The 27,068-nt window shown below is 41.7% G+C and overlaps 1 protein-coding gene across 2 annotated transcripts; it reads right to left on the bottom strand.

The window, feature by feature from the left end:
* GRPR (gastrin releasing peptide receptor) lies at positions 1–25,095 on the bottom strand. Of its 2 annotated transcripts, XM_061364488.1 has the most exons (4): positions 24,076–25,095; positions 6,568–6,919; positions 978–1,091; positions 1–879 (listed from the first exon to the last, which is right to left on the bottom strand). In XM_061364488.1, exons 1-4 carry the CDS (start codon positions 24,492–24,494, stop codon positions 568–570), a joined length of 1,197 nt encoding a protein of 398 aa, XP_061220472.1. In that variant the 5' UTR covers positions 24,495–25,095; the 3' UTR covers positions 1–567. The 2 variants fall into 2 exon arrangements, with proteins under 2 accessions (XP_061220472.1, XP_061220473.1); XM_061364489.1 differs by having other exon boundaries at positions 564–1,091; positions 24,076–25,092.
* Between the last annotated feature and the right edge of the window lie 1,973 nt (positions 25,096–27,068).

Genomic DNA, 27,068 nt, shown 5'->3' with positions numbered 1-27,068 from the left:
CATATTCCAACTCACATTTATTCACGTTACTGCTTTCACATTGATGTGGTGGAATATACTGCTCATTTCAGATGAGGCCACCAACATGCCCCAGTAAACTCTTGATATCTTTTATACCATGAATTAATACTGTACTCAGAACATTAATAAATACTTGAAAAGTCTGTAAATGACCTACAGTGAACTCCTTCATAAAAGTATTTACCTTATTTAAGTGTATTTATTTTGGTGTCAAAAAATATTATACCATGAACATCTGGATGAAATTTTTCTGAAAAATTCGTACACCTGGTATGGTTTTTGTCACTGTTGCTGTAAGTCTGCCTGAGTTTGGGAGAGCAGAAAGTGATGAAGAACCTGAAGAACCAAGCTAGATTTGATCTTAAGGTGCTCACTTTCCTCTCATTCTTGAAGCAGCGCAGCACTTCCCAGGGAGCTCCTGTAGGCTGGTGCTCAGTGCTCTGCTGCTCTGGAGATGCCACAGTCCAAGATGAAATGTTGGATGTTTGAACCTTAGCACAGGATGAAATGTTGGATGCTTCAAGCTCCTCTTCAAGTCTGCACACATCAGACTTCCTTGTATGCATGTGTGCATGTGTGTGTGCATGCGTGCATGTGTCTGCTACTCACCATGACCACAGGGCAAAACCAAGCAGCTAATGCTAAGTACATGATGCTGCCATCTCTGACTGTGCCCTTTAGACATAGCCTTCGTGGCAGACATGGTTGCCATTGATAAGGCTGAAAGTAGCCAGGGAATGGTTGGTGCTCTTGAGGGAGGTCATTCGTGTGGTACTCCTGGCCATGCTCTGGGACCGGATGAGGAGGTGAGCTCTGCAGCAGAGCAGCTGCTTGTTGAACTGTTTCCGGAAGCTCTTGCTGAGCAAGTAGAGAGCAAACGGGTTAACACAAGAGTTAGTGAATGCCAGGATCCGAGCGCAGATGCTGGCAATGAAATGCAGCATTGAGGTGTCTACCTCTGAGTAGTGATATGACCGGTATAAATAGATGATGTGAGTAGGGAGCCAGCAGAAAGCAAAGAGGCACACAAAGACCAGTACTGTCCTGGCAAGACGTTTACGGGATTCAATCTGGAAGAAGAAAGAGAAATGCAGATTAGCAGCTACTCCTATCTTAGATTAGTAGCTAACTATTTTTGCCAGTGCTGCAGCTTTGGGATTAGAGCATGGCAGGAAGCACGGCCAGAGCAAGGCAACCTGGTCTTCAGGTGAACACACAGTCAAGAACCCCACCTTGTCTCACCTCAATCCCTTGCCCTAAAAACAAATAATTCTGAAAATTTACTACATGAGAAGTAGCATTTCTTTTCCTGATTAGAGATAAAATTCCAGTGGCTTGTAACTTTATAAAATCCCAGCTCCAGCAACAAAAGTGTGGATATCTCCTGTCATCTTGCACCCCTACCAGTTTGATGCCATTGTCAGCCATAGCTGCCCAGAGCCTAGAGAGGGATTGCAGGAAAGCATCTGAAAAGCAGCACAAAAGAATTCCAGCCACTCCAGCCAACAGGTGGACTTAATTGGGGGACCAACTTAAATGCCTTCTGTAAATGCATGGGAAATAAACAAGAGGAGTTAGAGACATGCATATGCCTGCAGAGCTATGATCTCACTTGCATCACAAACACATGATCTTCCCTGGCAAGTGCTCCAGCCACACTGCCCAAGTCACAGAAGGCAAAGTCACAGACTGGGAGATGGAAAAACCTTCCACTACAGGAGAAGGTAAGGTTCAAGACCATGTAAGGAACCCGAAGTGTGAACAACTCCATGGGACCTTATGAGATCCATCTGTAGGCCCTGAGGGTTGATAGAGGTGAATGAAGTGGCTAAGCCACTAGACATCATATTTGAGAAGTCAGCATTGAAGTGCCCACTACTGAAAAGCGAAAACATAACCCCCATTTTTAAAAAGGGAAAAGGGAAGACACGGAGAACTACAGGACAGTCAGTCTCATCTTGGTGCCTGGTAAGATTATGGAGCAGATCTTACTGGAAAATATGTTAAGGCACAGGGACAATAAAGAGGTGATTGGTGACAGCCAGTAAGTCTGAACTAAAGGCAAATAATGCCTGACAAATTTGCTGGTTTTCTACAAGGTTATGGCTTTGGTGGATAAAGACAGAGCAACTCATGTCATCTACCTGGACTTGTGTAAGCTGTTTGACACTGTCACACATGACATCCTTGAACTGGAGAGACCCGATTTTGACCACTCGGATAAGGAATTGGCTGGATGACTGTACTCAACTGGCTAGATAGCTGTACTCAGAGAATTGTGGGCAATGGCTCAATATTCAAGTGGAGACCAGTGATGAGTGACACTCCTCAGGGGTCGATATTGAGACTGGCACTGTTCAAATTCTTTCTCAGCCACATGGACAGTGGGATTGAATGCACCTTCAGGAAGTTTGCTAATGAGATCAAGCTATGTGATGCAGTTAACATGCTGGAGGGAAGGGATGCCATCCAGAGGGACCTTGACATGCTTAAGAGGTGGGCTGATGCCAGCTTCATGGAGTTCAACAAGGCCAAGTGCAAGGTCCTGCACATGGGTTGGTGAACCCCAAGCACAAATACAGGCTGGGTGGGGAATGGATTGAGAGCACCCCTGAGTAGAAAGACTTGGGGATGTTGGTTGATAAGAAGCTCAAGATGATTTAGCAATGTATGCTTGCAGCCCAGAAAGTCAACCATATCCTGTGATGTATCAAAGGGAGTGTGAACAGCAGGTTAAGGGAGGTGATTTTCCCCCTGTCCTCGGCTCTTCTGAGACCTCACCTGGAATAGTGTGTTCAACATAAGAAGCATGTGGCCCTGTTGGTGCAAGTCTAGAGGAGGCCATTAAGATGATCAGGAGGCTGGAACACCTCTCCTATTAAGACACACTGAGACAGTTGGGGTTGTTCAGCCTGCAGAAGAAAAGACTCCAAAGAGACCTTAAAGCAGCCATCCAGTACCTAAAGGAACCTACAAGAAATCTGGAGAGGGACTTTTTATAATGACATGTAGGGATAGGACAAGGGGGAATGGTTTTAAACTGCAAGAGAGTAGATTTAAATTAGATATTAGGAAGAAGTTCTTCACTATGAATGCGGTGAGATATTGGAAAAGGTTGCTCGGAGAAGCTGTGGCTGCCCCATCCCTGGCAGTGGTTCAAGACCATGTTGAATGGGGCTTTGAGCAACCTGGTCTAATGGAAGGTGTCCCTGCCCATGGCAGACGAGTTGGAACTGAATGATCTTTCAGGTGCTTTCCAACCCTAAACATTCTATGATTCATATTTGCATTAGTCATCCACATATAATACTGACATACATAACTTTTATGTATTAACTTACTATTATTACTATTATTATTATTAATTATGGTTGACGGGTGTGGGATCTTTCACAGAGCCCAGAGGCAGGACTTTCTGCCTTGGGGCCATGTGGTGTATGTACACAAAAGTGCTGCCAACAGCTCATGGCCCTGAGAGACCAAATACAGCGCTTGGAGGCTGAAGGAGCCAGGGAAATGGAGAGGAAATTCTGTACTTGGAGAGACACAGAGGCAGTGGTGATGTGCACCCCTCAACTTAAAGAGCTGGGGCCATGAGAAGACAAATGTAGGTGGTGAATAGATGGATGACTACCTCTCTTAGCATAATTTGAGCTTTTTCAGGGAAAGGTGCTTTTACAATGTCAGCTAGCATACAGTGTAACCTTCACACAGACAAGCCACACTTTTGTTTTTCTTATGTGTACAGGCTTGGAGTCAATCCAAAGGTATTGCTCAACCGAGGGGAACTGAGGTAACCAGTAACATGTCCTTTGTCCACCAGTGCTGCGTAGTGAAATAACAATGCCACTCAAAACCACGTTTCTTCCTAATGAACACAAGAGCAGTGGCAGAGGTTGCTCAAAAGGAGAAGACACGCAGAGTTGTCCAGAAAGATCTGGTAAAATACACTGCTCCCTGGGAGAGGTTGTGAATCCACGTTTGCAGGCATGGGAAGTGTAATACCAGTAACTTTTTAGGGTTTCACAATGTTCTTCCCTCTGGTAATCTCTGCACCTCTTCCCAGGCACTCCAAGGGAATTGGTTGCATCCCATTTCCTGTGTTTGATTAGAACCTGAATGGACTGAAACTGCCCCTAAACCCGGCCTTGCTGCCCTTGCTTCTGCCCTGGTGCAGCTGTGGTGCCTGGCCCAGAGTCTTAGACAACTCCCCATCCTCACTCCTCTTCCGAGCTGCACGATAAATTAGAAATTAAGCATTTTACACAGGCTGATCTTTCCTCAGGGCAGCTGCAAGCAGGGAATAGGCAGGAGAGACCTGACAAGCCCATTTTGACTTTATTTTGTGCCCCTTTAATGGCACTGACTGAAAATCAGACATTGAACTCAAGAAGGATTGACATGTACCAGATGATAATGTCTCTAGAGAACGGCCTGAAAATTAAATCCTTTGAGAAAGGGTTCTCCTTGGCTGAACCATATATTCTTTTTAAATGTATCCTTAATTTGATATAGGGCCATTGAGGCCACATCTGCACTATAAAGAAAGGAAGCAATGCAATAAAGAAATCAATACCAGTTATCTCGGAGACCTATAGCTCATGAATGCACTGCAGGATAGGAATGATGGACTGTTAGATTGCAGCCTGGCCTTTTGCTTTCTTTAGAGCTCTCTCCCCAGAACCAAAGGGGGAAAGGGCTACTTTTACTACTCCCTTTATTGTCACTAATCAAGACAATCATCAAATCACCAGAAAAATGGCCTGCAAGGGAGAAAGTGTTACATGCATTCAGAAGGGAAAAAGGATAAGTATTTTGGGGATCAGACATCATTTAATGGGAAGGAAACACAACTTTCCAGCCCTACTGTTTCACCTTAGCACCTGAAGGTTGCATCAGATGATAGCAATAGGTCATCCTAAGGTGTAGATGTCAGCTGTGTGCAATTTTATGAATAATTGTTCAGCTGAAGAATGGCTTGTGTCAGTTTAGTTTAGGCTGAAGCACACCTCAGTTGAAAGGAAGAAGTAAGGTAAATAAGGTAAATAAGTTTTTTAGAAACAAGTTACCGTGCTGTTGCCTTTTTACTTGGACAGCCTAAGGCTGAGATGCTTCACTTTTAAACACTGACCTGAAATACCCAGTTGCTCATACAGAATTTGGATTTCCCCCTGGAGATTTCTCTTTTTCTCTCCAGTTACATAGAAAAGGAGCAGTCAAGAGGAAGGAGTCTCCAGCTGAGAGGCTGGAGTTAGGCTTGCCAAATCCTGGCTAATTCCCTTCACTTAGTTCAGGACTTGCACATTTCCAGCCACACATTTTCAACCAGGGCATGAAACCCCCATTTGAAATACATGGGTCTCAGCTGAGCAATCCCAATCATGAGCTCTGCAGTGGGGTGGCTTGGGAAGTTTTATAATAAAGACCCTACTCATGAATGACAGTAACAGAAGTAACTCTGCTTTCAAAGGTATAGAGGGACGGTTAAAAGGTGGCATTATTCCAGAGCAAATGGCCTGTTTATATGTTTATCAAAGTTTATCAAAGACTAAGGTTTAACCTGAGGCTACCAGTTATTGGACCAGAAGACTAACCAGTCTGGCTTGTAACAGGGGGCATATAACAGGTGGGTAGGTTATTCTGTCCAACACCACTCCCCCCTCCACAGACCCTAAAAAATTAGGCACTTTTAAAAAGACAATTATAATGACCAACTAGTTTAAAGGAAGAAGCCAGGACTCTTCTCTTTTCCTGAGATTGCACAACCCTAAAAATCAAACCATCCACAAGGCAGGTAACTTCAGAGTATCTGTGAGGACCCCCACTATCCTGCTCCATCCTCCATCCTTGAGACATTGTGCCCACCACTGTCCTCCTATGGTCTCCACTTCCTCAGTCCCTCTCTAGTCTGTACTGGTTTCTCAACATGACAGCACCAGTAAATGAGATCTGCAGCCAAGGTGAATGCAGCAGGCATTGCTGCTGTTGTGGAGCAGTCACATACCTCCCTGACTGACCAGAGCTCCTGGCGAGGGAGGGACCCTTGGAGAAGGGGCTTCCCCTACCTTCACTCCCCCATTGCTCTGTTCCATTCACTTTTCAGTCTAGAGTATTGAATGACAGAGCCAGCTTTTCCCTCTGTGCAAAGAGGTTCTGCTTCATGGCACAAGGCTTTATCTGGAGTCCTCTCTCTAACAAAGCAACTTTGAGAAGTTTTGATTTTCTGTTGTGTCATCCATCAGCTTCAATCTCCAGGCATTGTATCCAGCTCTGCCTCATTCCCTGCATCCTAGTCAATACCTTCCCAGGCTTTGGCATGGGTCTCCTGCTGTGTTTGCCATGGTAACCACCCTGCTAAAGTCTCTGAACTTAGAAACTGGAGAAGCTGCTTTAACTATTTTACCCCTGTGTCATATCTTGTTTCAACCATTTTAATCCTTTTACCCCACCTAATCAGATACAGTCTATCCCATTATAAATTTCCCTGTATTCCCTCTTTACTCCCAGATTCAGAGGGAATGTGGATTTTTGAAGAAAGTTAAGTACCTGTTTCCTCACGTGCACGTTGCCTTCCACAGGGATGTTGTAAGCACTCCGGATTAAATTCTTAGCAATGAAATAATAATATACTGAAATGACAGATAGAGGAATGATATAAAAGATGAGAAATGATGCCATTGAGTGAATTTTGGGATGCAGCCCATCTGAATGTGGGTAAGGAGCACAGCTGATGAAGGTTTTATTAGTCCCTTTTTCATGGAAAGGGTGCAGATCTGAAAACACTGCTTCAGGGATGGCAAGCAACATGGATACAATCCAGATTATAGCAGCTCTCACACAAATACTCATCAGCGCATGGGATGCTTGAATCTCCATTGGCCTTACTATAGCTTTATACCTAAAAAAAAAAGAAAAATAAATAAAAAAAGAAAAATAAATTTATTGGTCTCAACACTCAGGCATTCTTGCTTCTTCCTTCCATTTAGAAAAAACAAACAGAACAGAAGAAACAAAATCCTTTTTTACACAAGGCAGTGAAGCTTTTTTTCTGCTGTTTTAAATGTTGACGTTTTCAATAGATGTCTCATTTTAAAGCAGAATCACCTATCATGGGTCCAGTCAGTTTCATGTGTATAAATTCTGAGTTCATTAAATTTGTAATTGACCGAACAAAGCACAGTGCTGCCTGACATTAATATGTATGTGTCCAAATAGCATTAAGATAGGAAGTGCAATCACAGACTTCAGAAGTATATAGCAGTTTATAACCCTTCACAGAATGGCGTAGAAGGAAAGTGGATTGAGATTTTCCACACATTTCATTTTGACCTGGGAGTACACTGGCCTCCTGTGAGTCAAATCTTACTTTTTCTAAAGCTGAAAAATGCATGTTCCCATTTTTAATTGCTATTTGGTGGTGTAGCTGGCAATTAAGAGCTGACCATAACTCAATGAACTCCAGCTAAGTAGCCAGAGCTGGTAACTGACTTTTTTGAAGGAAAAACCATTGTTACTTTCTATACTAGATATGTAGAAGACGTTTATTGATTTGTAATTTTTGTTTCATTCTTTCAGCCTTTCAGAAAATTGTACTTTAGAATCCAAGAAAATGAAAGAATCAAACTTACTTGAACACAATGTGTGAAATGAGAGGACTGTAAAACAGAAAAGCTTCCTATCTGCTGGAGCCCTGCTCTGACAGGAGCCTACTACTCTCCAAGTGAATCATGATTTACAAATGCATTTAAGGAACACAGCAGAGGAAAAAAGACAATTTGGAAGGAATACTTACAGGTTTCATAAATTAGTATTTAAGGTAATTATCATAACAATTGCAGTGTGGGTTTTTTTTCATTCAGGATCACACTGTGCATCACTCATTTGATTCCCCCCTTGGTCAATGTCAGCTTCCTGGGGAGTGATGGGTGCCTGGGTTCTAAGCTGTCCCAGCCCACTTTTGGCATGGCAGGTACATTTCTGTGTGCCTGTTCTGGAGTGCATTTCTAACCTCTTATCAGGATCCTGGCTCTTTCCTGGCACTGGGGCAGGAGCATAGGTAGTCAGCATAACACACTACCTGAGTCCAGGCAGCATGCAGGAGGGTCCATCTCCCTGGCAGCTCAAGCCCATGCTCTGGGATGCTCTGTGTACATGATTGATTCCCCACATACTATAGTCTACCTTATCATAAAGCTCAGCATTTGAGAGGGGAGTCTATCAGTCCTGAACTGTTTTAATTGGGTAATTACCTTATTTGGAGGATAAGCATGTATTCAGCTTCTAATTATAAGCAATAACCTGCCCACCATACCTACTTATTCCTTCTATGTATGTATACATGTGTGTGTCTACATCCCTGTCTGTGTATTTTATATGCATACACATATTTATATACATATATTTGATATATATTCATGTATATACAAGTAAGCACGTGCATAGATTTAAATTTATTTACATTTATTTTTATAAAGATATATCTGGACATCTCATCATTTGCAGATGTTTCTTCATATGGGTTTCTTGTGTAGGTGATTGTTCCTTTAATGGACTGCAAACACGTTGCTCAGTACTTTTCTGGACTTACTGCTCAAGCTCTCCAGCTCCCCTTTATTCTATCTGTGCAGCTGCAGCAGCCAGACACAGTAGTTTTAAGACTTGCTTAGCACCTCTTTAACTTGCACTCTCAAACTGGGGATTCAGTGGTGTCATACTATGAAGGACAATCTTCTGGTGAAGATCATAATCTCAGGTGAAGAAAATCACAGCACTTAAATATGATGTTATGACTACTGCAGTAATAAAGTGGAAGAGCCAGGTAGATTACTAAAACAGTGTACTGAAATAGCTAATTTATAGCCTGATTCAGCAGATACAGAGTATTGACAGAAACACTAGCTAACTGAACATCCTCAGTAAGCCCTAAGGAAGATAAATAAAAAAAGAAATTAATCACATATCAATGTATTCATAAGTTTAGTTAATTCAAATGTATTTCTACAGATGATTTTTGTATGCTTATCAACATGGTATGTTAGCATAATTATTTCAGGGATTTTCTCATATAATATAGCCACCTGAGAGAATATTTTCCAATATTAAATTCTAATAACATAAATGAATTGAAGAACACAGAGAAAGAGGGCTCCTGTTTTATTTTTATCAACATTAATAGAATAGGCAGACTCAGAAAATGAATTCATTTCAAGTTATTAGCATATTTTAATTAAAGATGGCATTTTCAAATAATATAATTTTGAAAGAACATAGAAATACCTAGGAATGCTGGCACTGATTATTAGGTGTTTTGCTTATTTTGAAAGCCTCCTACAGCAGATAGAAAAGATCTGAGAGGTTTTGCTTGCAAGGGGCTCAGTGTAGACCTGAAGCATGAGGTTGAAAGCACAAAAAGACAAAACAGAAAAAAAGCTAGAAAATAGGTTTTGAAAATGTAAGTTCACAGTTGTAGGAACACAGGTAGATATATTCTTAAACGTCTGACAATTTAATCAAATTATTTTTCTGATTGGATTGCTTCTTTGATGATGGGCTTACTTATTTATAAATCTTCAGTAATCTATGTTATCCTGCTCATCCTATATTATGTTATCCTACTAATGCTTAATTGACCAGTATTGATCTGGTGGGAGTCTCCATTTCCAGCCACCTTGCTGGTGGTTCAATGGGTTTCTCCCCACCTCAGTAGCTCTACTCTCCAGGGACAGCAGCTGCAGGGGCTGCTACGTTTAAGGGCATGTGGGACACACGAATGTGATTGCCCCCCCAGGCTGGGCTTGGGCTGGTAGACCAGTGGGAGATTTGCCTGTGGTCAGTGGTCAGAGAGTGAAAAAGCTGCATCTCCTGTCTAGTTTTTCTGAGTGGGGCTCAGAAACTCTCACTCCTTTACTTTCCCACACCACTTTCCTGATAGAATCAACTCTGGATTTTATCATTTACTTGATATTTCTTAAGAACTTCAGCTGCTAGATTTGACAGCTGGCCCTGTTTTTCAGCATCTGTATTTCCAGCTTGTACGTAAAATATTATTTCAAGCTTTCCACTTTAATTAATTATTATAAATATTATTTCAAGCTTTGTCCTCTGCAACTTCTTTTTCAGTAAGTTGGCCTGACGCACATAACTTTTACATATTTAACATCCAGGACTTGAATAATCCAATCCACTTTGAAGGGGACACTTATGAATATGTCTATATACCTCAGTGGAGCCACAGACCTAGTTGGCCAGCTGAGTGAGCCATCAAGCTAAGATCTGACAACAGTGTTATTTTTAACCCATTCGTTAGCACAGGCTCTAATAATGGTATGTGTCACACTGCATGCTCAGCTTGTCTGCAGTAGATATGAACGTGGCTCTGGATTTATCACCTCCTGCTATTCTCACATTCAATCTCTGTTTATTGTTTTATATCACTCTTTTTTTAAGTCGAATTCCTTTCCCAACCCATATTTGAAGATTTTATTTTCTTTTTAAGATTAAAAACAGAGGTATAATTCAAGTCCTACAACAAAGGCCAAAACTTTGAAAGAAAAATGTGCCTTCTAAAGTTTCAATTGAACAAAAAATTATACAATCAAGAACTTGTGTCAACTCCAATTTCTCTCCAGTTGTTAACCAATGCAGATGAAAATGACTGGGTTGCCAATCCAACTGGAAATACAGAAGAGATGCTGACCTTTGCTACAGTTTAGTCTTTGAACTTCTCTGTTCCTACTGTGCTTGTGAAGCTCAACCTGACTCGTGCACAGCAGCTCCTGATGACCAGGGATGTCCAGGATGGATGCCAGTGATCTCTGTGTCTCACAGTCTCATTCAAAGAAGCCCACACAAAGAAATTACACATGGGGCTATTTTAAGTGCAGTTAATATAATGACAGTTCATGAGGCACTGGGAGGATTCACCCTATAGGGTAATCCGCCCCTACACCAACTTCAGTGACTCTGATTCTATCTATATTCTCCAGGTCAGCCTCCAGGTCTCCAAGAGAGCCTGGTGAGAGGGTTGCTTCAAACCAGAATGCCAGAATTCAATAATATATTATACATGGTAACTTCTTAGCATAATCCCCAAAATTCACTGGGGTTGGGTAGGAGCCCACAGAGTGCACAGCTCTCCATTGAATCCTGGAAAATATTTTATACAGGTCTTTTAGGATCTCAATCTTGTTCATTGAATAATTCTTTCTCATGACCAAACCTACTGAAATGACCATAAACCGCTAAAATGTGACACATACCTAAGGTTTTCCTTTGGTAAATACTTTTCCCAGTGAAGTTAATATGCTCGGGAAACTGCAAAAGTCCCATTATCTTTGTGTTAATAATAGTGTGGCGATAACACTACCTAATGCACTCTAAAACTTTATTATGCAAACACTGGTTAATACCAAGCACTTAGCCCCAAAGCTGCAACTTCAAATATAAACAGAGAAGTAGCTTTAGCATGAAAAAGACAGTTACAGATATACTTTCCAAAAACACAGTTCAAAATATGGCCCCAAACTGATGTCAGATTTTCCTAGATGCAGCTTCTTTGCTAGTGCAAAATATTTTAGCAATCTTTGTGCTACTCCACTGAGCTAAGAACATACACACCAGCTGAAGTTTAAACAGGCTTTGCCTTCAAAGACATATTGCCTACATGTTCCTAAGCACAGAGATAGCAAGGGTTGCAAATTTACTCTCACACTGGGGAAGAAAGGACCTTAGTCCTAAGGTTGCTGCTTCATTGCATCCCTAGCGTTTTTTTTTCTTGTCACCTTCAGCCACTTATTTGTGCCTGCTAAAACAGCCACAAAAAATAAGTTAAAACAACTAAAGCATGTGAGGAAAATCAGACATTTCCCTTGGATTTTAAATTAATTTAGCTCCATATGTATTACTGCCTATTTGGTGGGTTTTTTTTAGGGATGTAACTTTATGCTCTGTGGGAAAGCTGGTGCTGTAGTCAGCCTTCACTTGCTTTCCTCTTTCATGATTGTTGTTCCCCCTTCCCTTCTGGCAGCAATCAAAACTAATGTAATGGTTCATATGACAACCTTCATTGTATACCTAGTAGATACGGGTTGCAAAAAAAGAGGCAGGCTTAAGCTGGCAAATACCACCTTCTGCAGTGTCTTTACAAGTGGTAGGTCAGCAGATAATAATTTCAGCCAAAATAATTTGTGTTCTCTGTAATAATTGCAGTTGCTGCTGGTAGCAGTAAGAAAGAAACAACCCTCCTCATGGCAGTGAATGTAGTTGCTCATACAGGTAGGTGGCCATCAAAGATGTTCCTCCTGTCTGAATATGACGGCAAATATTGTATAGCAGCTATGTGCCAGCCACTATATCCCTCTCATCTATTGAACCTGACTTGAAAAGATACATTAAGTTGCTTCTGTAACTCTCCCTTCCTTACTTTTTTCAGCAGTAGGAGTGCAGCAAGAGAGAATGGCTGAAAGAAGCTCTGCCACAGAGTACGTCCTTTTTTATCATAGTCCTTCCAAGCACACCTACGTTGTTGCTGCTGAACCTCACACTTGCAAGAAATATAAAAAGAGAAAAAAAAATCCTCCCCATCCTTCCTGCAAGGAAATGGGACACTGCCCCTCCAAAAAGAATTTGCAGGAGTACTTAAGTTTCAAGGGATGTTTCCTCCAAATAGTATCATCCATTCCTATGTCCTACACTGTTTACATAAAAAGATCCTGGGCCTCACTCTTGAATTTATATAATGGTTGGTTTGAAAAAACAAGTGCTCTAAAACCTGCCCAAACAAAATTTCAGAAGGCTTGCCCGCCCTTGCTTCACTACCAGCCCCACTGTTTAGACTGCATGAGGCTGGTGGAAAGATTTGCCACATTGCTGCTTTCTGGTTTTCTCTCTGATGTGAGAAATCCACTTACAAACTTTTGAATCTCTTTAAACTGAGCTTGATTTTGAAATTTTGGGCTAATGTGAACCTGAAACTGAAATTAAAAAAAAATTAAAAAAAGCAGGGATTAGTTGGAATGAAGTGATGCCTTACAAAAATAGTAATGTAAATTTCTGTGAAGTGAAAACTCAGTTCTTCCCAGCTCTAGAAAATGAGTTGCTGAAATTGCCATGACTTCCTGATGTAATGACGAATGAACTGCCTCTCAGTCAGCACGTCTCCATATTTCTTCTGTTCCCACCTGTAACCAAAAGAGGGACAAAAGGTGTGCAATTCACACTTCCTCAGATCCCCAGTCATCTGTTCCCATTTGTAAGCTTGATGCATGCACATTGATCTGATCTTGGCAGATGAACAGACTGAACAAAAATCTTTACATTAGAACTTTGTAATTATGTTCGACTAGTATCACATTATTGTTTTGCCCTGGAATGGCTCAATTGCCATGCAAAAAAAAGCCTCAAGCAACAGAGAAAATGTTGATGTTGTGCAAAAACTACATAAATGAAGCATGTTGTGGAGCCTTGTTGAGTGTGTAGCTCCACGTGGAAAGCAAAGAAAAAGTCTTACTAAATATCTGAAGACATTTATGAGAAATGCAGTGTCCCAAACTTTCCTTATTGTTTCCACCATGAATGTCATGAATATTTATAGCTCTGAAGATAATTCAGTAAATCCAGAAAATTGCTAGACTGTCTAACCCATCAACACATTCTGACAATCTATTCTAGGTCTATCTGCTTTCTGCATACTTAGTTAAGATTATCATTATTATGTGTGATTCTTGGTGAACATCTGTTATTAAAATCTTCAGTAAATTGCATATGGGCACAAAGACATCTCTAATGGGCTAGTCTTACATACATTGGCAGGTACTGCCTACTTTATCTCTCTTTTAATTAATTAACATTTAAATGGAAAGAAAAAGGAAGCATTGATGGAAATTCTAATTTTTGAAGCATGTGTTCAGATTTCAGACTGTATACCTGCATACTGCTAAATCATTCTGGAATCTGGACAAATGGGTATTTCAGTCCAAGAATGACTAAGGTCAAAATCCAGACAATATTTTAGACCACTGAACTGCACTATGCACCGGGGAAGGAGACCTTAGGTAGTAACAATTTCATATTTAAGGTGCTATTCCTAATCGTGACCATCCAGAGCACAAAATATTTTGGAAATTAACTATACATATGGACAGCAATGGATGTAAGGGTTACTTCAGGAAGTAGTGGAAGTCCCACTCACCATGCTTTTCTTATTAGAAAGACCCCCTTTCCACCCTTTCTTCTCTGTAGGTGATCAAAGGCAAGTCTCTGAATGAAACTACGATCCCAAGTCTAAGATTTCATTGGGGCCAGCCCTGTAGTTTGTTGCAGTCCTTGCAGATGGATGTGCCTGCTCATGCAATGGGGCACAAGATCACAAGCCAGTGGAGCAGCTTTCTGGTACTAGGACTGCAATGTGGTGTGCACCCAGAACGGAGCTGAGAGTGCTAGTGGTAGCACCTGGTCCATGAGGAAAGGCAAGGAGCAAGACTTTCCATCTAAGGCTTTGTTGTCTCCGCCTAAGTCTTCAGGGTTGTCCATGGCATGGAAGAGTCCCTCTGCATGCCAGAGGACTGAACTCTTACCAGGGCATCTAAAGCTAAGGTCTCAGACACAGATCCCTCATCTCACTAGAGAATCAGCCTTATTTCTTCTGAAAGCACCATTTTTAGTGCATAAAACCAGCATCATTGGTTAACCTAAACGTGTGGCATAATTGCTGGATATCTCACAGAGCCAGTTATAGAAATTCATTAGAGTTTCTAAAAACCCAAAACACCCTGCCTGTGATGTGCAATAAATCAATACTGTACCTTGTTCTTACAGAAAGTTCATCATTGACCTAAAAATTAGCAGTTTCCTAATCTATAATAGTTGTATTGTTCTTATCTTAATTTTGTGGAAAAACTATATATATATGGAGCTTCAATCTTAAGTTAAAAGTAGCTGTCAGATCAACTGACTGGGAATATAAATGTAAACGGGGCAGTGCTAAATACACATTAGTAGCTGACACGCAGCCTCCTCCCTTGTCTCTCCCACCTTTCCCTAAATAAACTGTTCAGGGCAAAAAGCTGCCCTGAACAAGAGAAAATGAGGAATCATGCTAAATCCTCAAAGAAGTAATAAAAAAGATCAATATATAACAGATGGGAAAAAATGCAAAAGTAAATGACAGCAAGTATCAGTTTGAAAATGTCAGTGACTGATAAGGGAAGGCGGAGGGGGCAACAAATTATCAAAGGTTGCTGTGTAACAGACAAACATACATTTTTAAATACATCAGAAACAAAAGAAACAGTATGTCAGGCATACACGTAAATGGTGAAGATATGAGCAATGACGAGACAAAGTGAGAAGCAATGACTACTTATTTGTCTTCAAGACCAAATGTGAAGGGGCTGTCTAGAGCATGCATGCAGTATTATAGATGTAGCAGAAAACTCATCAGCTGTGTTGATGAAGATGTGAGCCAAGTGAGCCAACATCTAATAACACAAAACAGTTTCACACCATCAGGCCTGAATAATTTACACCTAGGATTATTAAAGGAACCAGCTGAGCAACAAATGGTATTAATTTCATTTACAAATCTTGAAAAAGTAGAGAAATGCCCTAGGAGTGGAAAACTGGCTCTAAAGTTGTGAAGTTCAGAAAGCTGGAAGGTGTGACCACAAAACCTGCCAGTATTTGGGCTGCCCAAGGGCAGTTGTAGATAGAATAATAGAGAGGTTAATCCTACTAGCAGATGATAATTAATATATTGTCACAATATTGTACCTGATGTAAAATGATGTGAGCCATGCTGGTGTGCAGGGGAGGCGCAACCTGCATGGGCATATTGGCACAGGTGACTGTGCATATAAGTATGCACATATGCCAGGGCACATGTGGTCTTCCCTCCCCTATCCACTCCCACCCCTCTCCCACGGAACAGAAATTAAAATTAGCAGTCCTGAACTGGGAAGGGGGGGCCGTTCCAGGTGGGTACCCTGAGCCCCATGGCCTCCCATCCAGGTCCTCAAACACACTGGTAAAATGTAGCAGTGTGTTAAGCCATTTCTAGCTTGGTCTTTGGAACCTGCAATGTTATTTATTGTTTATATCAGCTGCCTTGGACAGCCTATAAAACCTTTGCTGGGAAAGTCTGCAGATGACACAACAGCTGAGCAGACTAAAAAGGTTGTAAAGACATTGGGATAAATGGCTGTAGTCTGACAGAACCCATTTCTACTCATCCAGGTGTGAAACAGTGTATCTAGGACCCAAATGAGTAGATGATGTGATCTTTCAAGGAAAGAAGAGACCAAGAGAAGACACTGGAGCATCACCTCTGCACCTGACAAAATGAGACATCCTGTGCTATTCTCTCCATGTCATGGCTTTAGTATAATCAGTACCTGAGCTAGTTAGTATAAAGCGAAGTCAGTTATATGATGCTTAAGTCGCTTCTGTGGCTTCAGTAAACATAGGTAATGTAAGTGACCATCACCTTTACATGGACTTTCAGATGCATGTTCAGGTCAAACAATCTAGTGCTATCCTTGACTGCTCTTATCACAGAATAACAGAATGGTTTGAGTTGGACTGGATCTTAAAAATCATCTGGTTCCTACCCCCTGTCACAGGCAAGGACACCTTCCACTAGACCAAGTTGCTTAAAGCCCTGTCCAACCTGGCCTTGAACACTGTCAAGGATGGGGCAGCCATAGCTTTGCTGGACAACCTGTTCCAGTGCCTAATCACCCCCAGAATGAAGAATTTTATCCTTATATCCAGCTAAAGCCTACCCTCTTTTACTTTAAAACCATTGCCCCTTGTCCTGCCACCACAGGCATTGGTAAAAAGTCTCTCTTGGTCATCCTTATAATCTGCTTTAAGTACTGAAAAGCCATAATAAGGTCTCCCTGGAGCCTTCTCTTCTTCAGGCTGAACAACCCCAACCCAGTCAGCCTTTTAGTTATGCTATTAGTTAGATTATTATGCAGTGGTTAGAGATCAGACAATTTTCAACCTGAAATATAAGCTCTAAGTAGTGATGATAACAGGGTGCCAGAGACACATGATGGGGACAGGGTGATCTGTGCACCTCTGGTGTGAATACTTGCAAAGTTGCCTAGTGTCACTGAAAATATCTGTTTTAAACCAAATCATGTGAGATATTCAGCAGCTTCTGTGCAAAGGCAAGAAACACTGCTGAATTGGATGGCTAGAGCGGTTAGTGTAGTCCAGCATCTGCATCTCTGGTTTTCCTAGGTCATTGGACATCTGAATCTCATGCTTCAGAGCTGTCTGCAGGTCCTCTGAGTGTGTTGTGGTACTGTTTTCTGTCCTGCCTTCCCTCAGAGCTGCAGAGGCTGGCCATAGCTGGAGGGTAGGCAAGGAAAGAATGGGCAGACCTCTGACAGCACTTCTCCCTTTGATGCTTTACAGTCTTCTGCAGTCTGGTTAAGCTAATCTGATCCAACTTGCATCAGGAAGGGAGTTTTCTGCAAGGGACTCCAACTTTCTGTCTTTCTTTTTCTTTCAATAGCAATTGGCTTGCTGCTAGGACACCTTCTTGGCATCCTTAGCTCTGTGAGGTCACATGCAGCAGGCAGTGCTGGGGGGAACTGAAGAGTCTGCTATGGGCAGGAGCTTGGCCATGATTTCATGGACCGTGGTGTCCTACATGGTATGGGGTCAGGTGGGCATGTGGGCACAGAACTGATGAGAAAGAAGGTGAGAAGACTTTGCAGGGCTATCAGTGGAGTTTCTTTTCAAAATAAAACAGGTATTGCAAGGGTTGTCCATGAGCAAAGCATCTACTGTATGTTTCACAGCATATACAGGACAGGCTGTGATTGCTTCTCATTTTTTCATCTCAACTCCATTCTACTTTCTTAGCCAGGCTGTTGTCCACATCTGAGCACGAATTAGTAAACACATGAACCAATGGGACCACCATGCAGATGCTGATGTGCCAGCCCACCATGTTCAGTCTGACACACAGCTGACAAATTCTCTGCAGCCAGTTGCTCTCCTTATTAATGGTGTGTGCAGCACCTTGTACAATGAGACCATGACAACTGATGGGGGTTTTCAGGTTTTACTGAAATGTAAACAATATTTAATCCAACTTTTCTCCCTTTTGATTGCTTAAATATTGACAGTCTCCAGCACATTAGCACTGACTCTAACCTCAGATTTGCACATTGGTCCCACTGCTATAAACGGGAGCTCTAATGTTCCTGGTTATGGAAGCTCCATGTATTATGTTTTGGCCATCTGCTCTAGCTAATCAAGATATTCAGAAAGTTTCTGCTGTTTGATCTGTTTCTCCTGGTACAGATGATGCAGGGCTGAGGAAATGAGAGCTAAAACCATGAGTGTTTAGAGTGTTTATCTTATATTGACACAGTGGACAGCAGCACAGGATCTAAGACTATACATCAGCTGAACGGGATATGTGTATCTCTCTCTGCAAGTACCCTGTGCAATCAGTACAGGAGAAGCAGTGGTATGGACACCCTGCCAGCAGCAGGTGATGGGGATAGGCTGCCCAGTGCCTTAGAGAAAGGGAAGACTTTGGGATGGGGTCCAAAGTCCCTCTGGTTTTCTTCCCTGGCTTGGAAGGACTGCTGCTCTGGCTGGGATCGAGTTAGTGGATCCAAAATGTACGTGTGGGGGTACATTCTGCTGATTTGAATTGACTGGTCTAGAAGTTGTCTTAGTTCAGAGAGTGGCTTTCTCAGCCACCCTCTCAAAACCGTCCTGAGGCTGCACAATAAATTACAGCACGAGTAAATTGCTCCAAAATAGTGCCTTAGTGACCTGAACGGATTTCATGAATTCTGTGACTAGACTGCCCAGAATAAACTTTGGACCTGACACTTTACTGATGACATTAAAAAAAGATTCACTCAGTAAATCAACTCAATGGAAATCCAGTTTGGCCTTCCATAGCTTCATTTCAGAGTGGTATGCTTCCCTTAATCCTCTTGTGGGAACATAACCTAGTCACTGTAAAATAAAACAAAATAACTGACAAGCAGATGTTACTCTTCCTCTGGGATTGCATGAAACATTAATAATAGGGGCTGGAGACACCCAAACCACTGAAGAGATGAGTCCACTAAACAAAGTTTTTTTGCATATTAAAAAATATCTTTCTAGAAATTCTGGATTTGTTTCTTCCACCACTATTTTTTGGGAGAGAGGGTTGTTTAAAGCTTTACTTTCTTAGATACACGGTCATATGAGTCCAGAGGAACATCAGAAGTTGTGGCTGTGACCCACTCCAAGCATAGCTGGATCCCTGCATTCATCCCCGCACTCAAGCATTAAGGTCAACATTTCCAAAGTTAATATCCTCATTTCAGGTCTTCCACATAACTGCAATTCCTGCTGCCTGCAGCTGGTCTTACCAAGTAAGCCGCCTAACCTCATGTGTAATGTCACCCCATACATCTCTCTACGTTGTCTCTCTTTCAGCACAGGAAAGGAGGCAGCTCTGGCTGGCAAGTATTGCTGCAGTTTTCCAGCACTAAAATCCAGATAATCCAAGGTGCTTAAAGTAAAGATGCTGCTTGTAACCTCCACTTACACTTTACACTTACTCTGCTGTGTGCTTGTAAAAACAGAATTACTTCAGGAATGTTTTACTGAATGAGCACTTAGGCATTTTGATTTTTTTTTTTTACTGTGTCAGCAAAACAGCGGGGTGTATGATCAGTGCTTGACAGCTTGGGTAATTCAAATGCAAATGTATAAACCCTGTCAGTCAAGGGAGAAACAGGCAATTAAATAAAGACATCTCCCACGACAAGGGCAATTAAATGGTCTGCTTTTCCTCTTACAGTGCAAAGATGTTCCTGTATTTCCTGTCACTTGCTGAGCCAGCTTTGGCTTTGAAGTCTAGGCTAGCAGCCGAGGTGTCACCTCTCCCACAGGTACTCTTATCCCCTTTCCCCTTACACCAAGGAGGAGGAGGGCAGTCCAGCAGGCAAACACAAACTCCTTCTTTGCTGGGATGAGCTGAGCAACAGCTGAAGAAATCCACTGCCTTGACAGAACAGAGCAGCATGGCAGACAGATGTCCTTCCCCTGCCAACCTGATTTACAGTCCTTCTAAAACACACAAACACACACCCATCAACTGCTTGTTTCCTTGCTCTTGTACACTCAGTCCTCCTGCCTTATCACTCATGGAAGGTGGCCTTAAGCACATCACAGGCCTTAACCCTCTCCTGGCTGCTCTGCAAATTTGCCAAGCTTGCAGGAAAATGGGTCTCGCTGACAGCTCACACTGCTTCTGTGAATGCAGCTAGACAGATACAAGTACCATGCAGCCAGGGGAGTATTCCCACAGAAAATACATTTCTAATATTAACTCTTTTTTTGCTCTTTCTTGCATATTTTCAAACAATTTAATCTTGGTCTGTTGCAATCTGATGATTGAACACAAAGCCAACCTAGGCACCTGGGGATTCTTTGGCTATGTCCTACCTAACCAAAGCTGTGCAGGCATGCTCATCTATGTCTACATGCATGCAGAGCACCTTGCAGGCTTGGAGGCTCCCACTGCAGGGAAAGCTGAGATCAGCAGTTTGTCCCTCTGCTTCTCTTTGAGAAAGGCTTATAAGTGAGCAGCCCCTCTGGACAACCACTAGGTCTTAGCGAGTCAAACCACTGAGCAGCTTTAGGTGCTCTGTATTGGATGCTGACACTTAGCTGAGTATTAGCAGTCACCAGCAGATGATGGATTTGGTATTATTAGTCCTGCCTAACATGTGGGAAAGTGGAAATGGAAGGAATCAATGTATAACACTAGAAAGTATACTGCTGTAACCATAATGTGGACTGTGCAAAAATCTATTAAAACTGGGCCTTTTGTTTTCAGAAGGTGATCCAAATCAACAGATTTGTACAACTGTCGCAGCACATAGCATACGTGCCTCGCTGTTCTCTTGCATACTGTATTTGTCCATCACACCTACCCACTGCCTTTAATATTGTGGTCCCATCTTTGGAAATGACCCTGTTGTATCACACACCAATGCTTTCTTTACACAGCAAATTTCTGACCCCTGCGATGCAAGGTCTCTCTAGGCATTACCACGATACCTTCAGTAATGCCAACAGTTGTTCCCATTCTCTTTTGGCAATGGAAGGATACTGGAACTGAAGTGGGTTTGTCATTATTTTTTGCAGAAGATGAATTATAAGTAAAATGTCTGTGGTGCACTGACAAATCTCCCTTTTCTTGGAGACAGTACCATGTTTGTTATTCACAGCAGGTAGTTTAGGAGTTTTTCTCTCCCATGGTCTATGGCTTCAAATCATGAGAACAAGGACATTCACATACTTTATGTGAGCATCTCAGGTAGGATTCACATCACTGAATGTTAGCCATCTCAAATATGAGCATCTAATCCGTGCTAAACAGCAAGGCTTCCTCTATTTCTAAGGAAGGATATAGGTATCCTCATACGGTGGTTTATCCTCTCTCCTCTGGAGGTACCTCTTTCCATGCTCTAGGAGACACTTTGCTGACTATCCTGGAGCGTCTCCTCACTTCAGACAACAAAAGCCAAGTGAGATGTGCCATGTCTGAGCTGGACTCCTGAATCATCATGTTACCCTGTTCTCACCACCATGCAGATGTCTTCTGCAGATGTTTCCCTGCAGGGCTGAGCTGCCACTCATCCATTGTACAACACCACATCTGACCTTGGATATGGCTGTCTAAGACAACAGCCAGTGCCGGGCTCAGCATCTCCCTAACCCAGAGGCCACAGCAGTATGTGAAGGGCTGCTGGTTCCTTCTCAGACTCAGGCAGGCATCACCATGCTGGTCACAGTCAACTTGCATCCTGGAAGATTTCCCTGTACATTTTAAGTTAATTTCCCTAAAGACATGATTAATACTGGGGCCTAGAGTTCACAGTGACAGTTTAAAAAAAAACATTAAAAAATAGGCTAACTGGCTGTGAGCTGACAAAATATAGACTGTATTATTTTATAACAAAATTATCACAGCCCAGCAGTTAATATACCAAACCAGAAACTTCAGCAAACATAATAGATAAGGGCCATTTGTAGTTCTGTGAGCAGCATTTAAAATTCATAGAACTAATAAAGGTAAAAGTTTCATTATTATCTCCTTCTGGAATGGACAAGAGATGCATTAGAAGAGGGTAGAATGATACCTTGAAAATGGGGACATAAAGTTTTCTCCCACATGCTTGTCTGTCTCCCTTACAGCCAGGTGGCTTTGAGAAAAGTGGTAATATTTGATCACCAGTGCAGCACAATGGTTAACAGGATACAGATAAAGCTGAAGTTCAGAATTTAGTCACCAAACCTGAAGCTTGCCACAGCTGCTATTTTCTATACTCTTCGCTCACTTCAGGCAAAAAACTCTATTGATGTGTTGCTCAGTAAAAGCATTTGCATTGTTTACTTTTTGTGGCACATGGTCAGAAAGCAACAAATCTCTCTAATTCAATCTTCTTTATGATGCATTTTTCTTTCCCTGACACCCCTTAAAACAATTTATATTACAGCTTTGTAAAGATGAGTTTGCTGGAGAAATAACTTACTATTTTCCTGACATTTTCTTCGAGCAGTTGGGGGGGAACCAGCCACCACATGAAACTAGGGAATAAAAGTGTAGGTAGTCCTTTACTAGGGCATTTGTGGAGTTTTTGTGTTTTCTCAACATTTTTAGAGCAAATTGCTTGAAGACTTTTGCCTACATATAGGTCTGTTTATCATCCGCTATTGGGCAGAGAGTGCTATTTTCATAAGTATCCTGACGTGGAGAAACTGCTAAACATATTGACTAGCCTGTCTCTGAAACATTATGGAGTCTGCTTTTATTAAGACCACATACTGTATATTGAAATATGTGTATGAACTACCTTGGAAATTGAACAATATAGTCTGACGTTTTATAGTACCTTAAGAAGGGAGACACAGAGTGGCATGCAAGGAACTACTTAAAGCAAACCCAGTTTCATTTCTTAGTGAACAAGAAATACCACCCCCAGCTCCTTTTTGGGCAAAACAAAACTGAAATAAGTTTTCTTTTTTGAAATCCTAGTACTTCGATAAGACTTTATAACTTTAGCATGATAAGAGTGTATTCCTTAATCTCTTTCTGAAGCACCAAATCAGAAACAAAATATCCTAGCTTCTATGATGTACATAGGAGTTTCTGTATAAAACAACAGTCTAATAAAAACAGTCTAATAAATATTTAAAACCTTTCCAGAAAGGTAGACTTCATCCTTCTAAATAGCATTCAAATTAAAATTAAAATGTCTTTGAATTTAAATCTGAATGCTTTGAGAGTTTTCTAAAGCCTCACAGAAATCTAAAATAGAGCTGGCTTATTAGAAGCAGCTCATTTGTTAACGTCAAACTTAGTCTTGCATATTCTAAAATAGCATAGCTACAGGTTATTTTATCAAACAGTATTGGAAGACAAAGTTTCCTAACCAACAGCACAGATCAGTTTTGATTGGCTAAGGGGTCAATGGTTTAATCAAGGGAAATATATTGTCTCTAGTGAACTGAGATTCGTGGCTTCAGGCATCCTCATTTCAATATTTGGAATATATTTTATGAAATATTGCCTCGTGTAATTAGCCTTAAGGAAGCAAACCACTAGAAAGAACTGATTCTAACTGTGCTTTAAACTGCTGCTGCAGTACCTTTACACTTCATGAAATATGGTTCAATTATCTTCTTGGCAAATTTGAACATGCTAGCTTTCAACAGAGCTTCGTTAATGGTATTTTCTCTCTCTGGTCTTTAGCTTGATTTGCTCTTGTTTTTCTTTTAATTAAGCTAGACTGTTAGCTAAACTGCACAAGCAGTTTAAGCTAGAAAAAGTATTCTGTGTTCAGCCTGCATCCTACTCAAGTTGTGTGCTCATAACTATCAGAAAATAAAATGAAGTTGTTCTTTTCCCTCATTAGGTTAAAAATCATTGCTACCTGAAAATATGCATTTGTAATAATGTATTTTATGGACTTGTCATTAGGCAGGCTTCTTTTCAAGCTACAGCAGCTAGCTTACCTGTCAGCTGAGAGAGCAGTGAGAGTAAAGACTGACACCCCTACAGAGGTGAGCTGTATGAAGGGGATAAGTTTGCATCCAGTTCTGCCAAACAGCCACTCGTCAGCAAGGTACCTGCTGGCATCCACGGGCACACAAGTCACTAACAGCAGCAGGTCTCCCAGAGCCAGACTGGAGATGAACAAGTTAGGGACATTTCTCATGGATTTCACAGTACAGAAGATCTTAATCAAAGTGATATTGCCAATAAGGCCTATCAAAATAATGATCCCGTAGATCGTGGGGATGGCATAGAGGAACGCTGGGTAGAACCACTCATCACCGAGAAGGGAGAGGTTTGCACTCTGGTTGACAGAAAGGTTGTAGAGAATGAAATTATCTGTTTCTAGGTCTAGCAGAAGGCAGTCTTCAGATGCCATTGTCCTATGTTGCTCTTCTCAGAAGACAGCTTTCTTCTTGGGAAATCATCAAATAAATTTTTGGCTTTAATTTTGCTTCTGCTTGCTGGCTTTATACAGTCAGAAGAGTCTAAAAGTCATATCACTTTGTGACAGAGCTTGACAATAAACAAACCAAAAAGCAGCTGCAGCTTGCACAACAATACTGTTTCCATAAGGTGAAAGGAGAATGTCTTCTAGCATAGTTTGAATCCTGAAAGTTGCCTTTTGACTTGTCTTGCTGTCAGGTGTTCCTCAGCTCTGGAATGCCATTTGTCAAATTCAAAGACCAGTAAGTGGGAGGCATTTTCTCAGTGGAGGCTTGCTAAATTCTCAGCTCCAGGTCTGCTGAGCTGGAGTCCAAAACAAGGGAATTACAAAAAGCAAGAACTTTTGGTAGCTGTTGTCACTCTGCATTGCCAGCCTCTCCCTCTTTCAGCACCTGTGCTCGCCAGCTGGATTTAAAGTGAGGAAAAAGCAGGGTTCCGCTGACAGCTCGGATCCTATAGGCGGGATCTTTTGGACGTCAATTCTTCCCTTGCTTCCCAGGATGAGAGCAGGCTTACTGAAATGACTGCGGTAATTCCAGGCAAGCGCCGGAGAATGCCAGCCACCTACCGGAGAGTCTAATCACTGCCGGGGAGCAGGGAGTTAGAAAACACACCAAAATCACTGTTAACTCTTTAGATGGTAAAGAAAAGGAAATAATAATTAAAAAAATCTGCTCATTTATAGCTCCTGAGGTGAAATTCACTGCTTCTCTCTCTTCCCCACCCCCCAAGGAAAAAAAAGAAAAAGAAAGGAAATAACTAGTTCATACTGCAAATAATGTGATCATAAAAGGAATTGCACACATACTTTACACTCTGGTTTGCACTCTGGAGTTCAATCGTTCCAATGGAAGAGAATAATTATATGGAGCCAAGTTCATCCCCTCAGTGCAAATTAACTAAGTAAAGCCAATTAAGATAAAATCAGCATTATAGTTAAGGAAGGCAAATGAGTTTTAGCACTATGCACCTGCAGTTGACCAGGGAAGTCTGAACTCTGCACACCTTTTTTATATGTTTTAGTTTGGGGGTAAGAATAACAAAGGAGACAAAACTTACCATTCAATGTGATCATTTCTTCGTATGAAGTACTCATCACACTGGCATCTATAGGTAATGCATATTGAGATGCAGGATAGAGAGATTTGCTTGGCTTTTAACAGTTTCAAAATGTTATTTCTTAGAGCTTAATTAAGATATAACTATTACTGATGCCTTACTTCTTTATAACAGGCTATTTACTATTATATACAAGGACTTTGCAGAGAAATGCAGTTAATTTGTAAACAAGCCTGCAGAATTAAATGAAGCTGTAATTTACACCTCCCCTTGCAACTGCTCGTGTTTGTAGACAAAAGAATGTTTTACCAACTGCTAGAACTACTTGGAAGTGAGGGGGGAGATGTTTGAAATCAGGCATTAAACTATGATCACTGGTTTTTAGATAAAGAAGGCATTTCAGGACATGATTTGGAAAAATCCCCAAGTGCTTGGGAGCCATGTCCAATGGTGGGATTCTGAGCAGGAGGCTTCAGTAGCTGTTTTTCTGCCTCATTCTTGTGACCCAGGTCAGTGTTTTCAGCTGCTTTGCTGCTGTTCACTCTAAGTCAACAAAGGACTTATGTGTACCCTTAACTTTAAGTAGAGCTACTGAGATATTTTTTTCAAGCCAAACACCCAAGAGAATGCTGTTCTGAGAGCTCAAAGGAGCAGAGGAGAAGCCAAATTTTCCGGTATTAATTTCAGACAAAAGCCTAGTTTTAAATATAACCCTGAGATTGCCACTGTTAAAAGCAGAGGACTCAGAGCTACTGTGCACAGTCTGATCAGGCAAAAGTGCTTCTGCAGGTCAGGGCCAGCCTTGTGCAAGGCTGCCTGGTTGGGTAGAAGCCAGCCAGAGGCAACACCATGTCTGGCACAGCAGGAGGTACCACAGGCATGGAGAGGTATCATGTAGCTACTGAAGCAGCTGAGGCACAGCATCCTGTAGGAAACCTCTCCAGTACTTCCCACAGGATGCTTAGGAGTCTGTGAAGAGGGGCTGCATGACAAAGGGAAGCATGCTTCCCCCTCTTTACTTTCCAAGGCTTGGGGTAAAGCAGAAAGGACATGGCTGGAAGAGAGAGGGAGAAGTGGGAGCAGAAGTGTAATCCTGATGGACCCTGTGCCCAGAAGCCTGGTTGGTGGTTAACAGTGACCTGCTCTGAGTGGGAGCTGGGACCAGAGACCTCCCATTGCCCCTTCCCATTCAAATGACTTGGTGATTTTGGGTTTCTGGAACTTGCTACTCAAAGACATAGCAGCTTTAGCTCTCATTGTGAGCATTTATTCTTCCAGATGGACAACAAAATAGTCTGTTTGCCAAAACCCCTCTAATAGAACCACTACAGCATCATATATCACCGTTCAAACTCTTCTATACTGAAATCTCTTGTACTGTTAAATAGTGAACTATGTGGGATGAGCAAGGCAAGGAAATGTTGGAACCAATTCTTATCTTTCAGCA

This window comes from Neopsephotus bourkii, unplaced genomic scaffold (genome assembly GCF_033783945.1).
Source record: "Neopsephotus bourkii isolate Nb327-2 ecotype Australia unplaced genomic scaffold, CSIRO-AGI_Nbou_v1 NB_1234, whole genome shotgun sequence".
Taxonomy (NCBI): domain Eukaryota; kingdom Metazoa; phylum Chordata; class Aves; order Psittaciformes; family Psittacidae; genus Neopsephotus; species Neopsephotus bourkii.
Note: the sequence above shows the minus strand (reverse complement) of the source record. Positions and strands in the feature narration are given on the sequence as shown.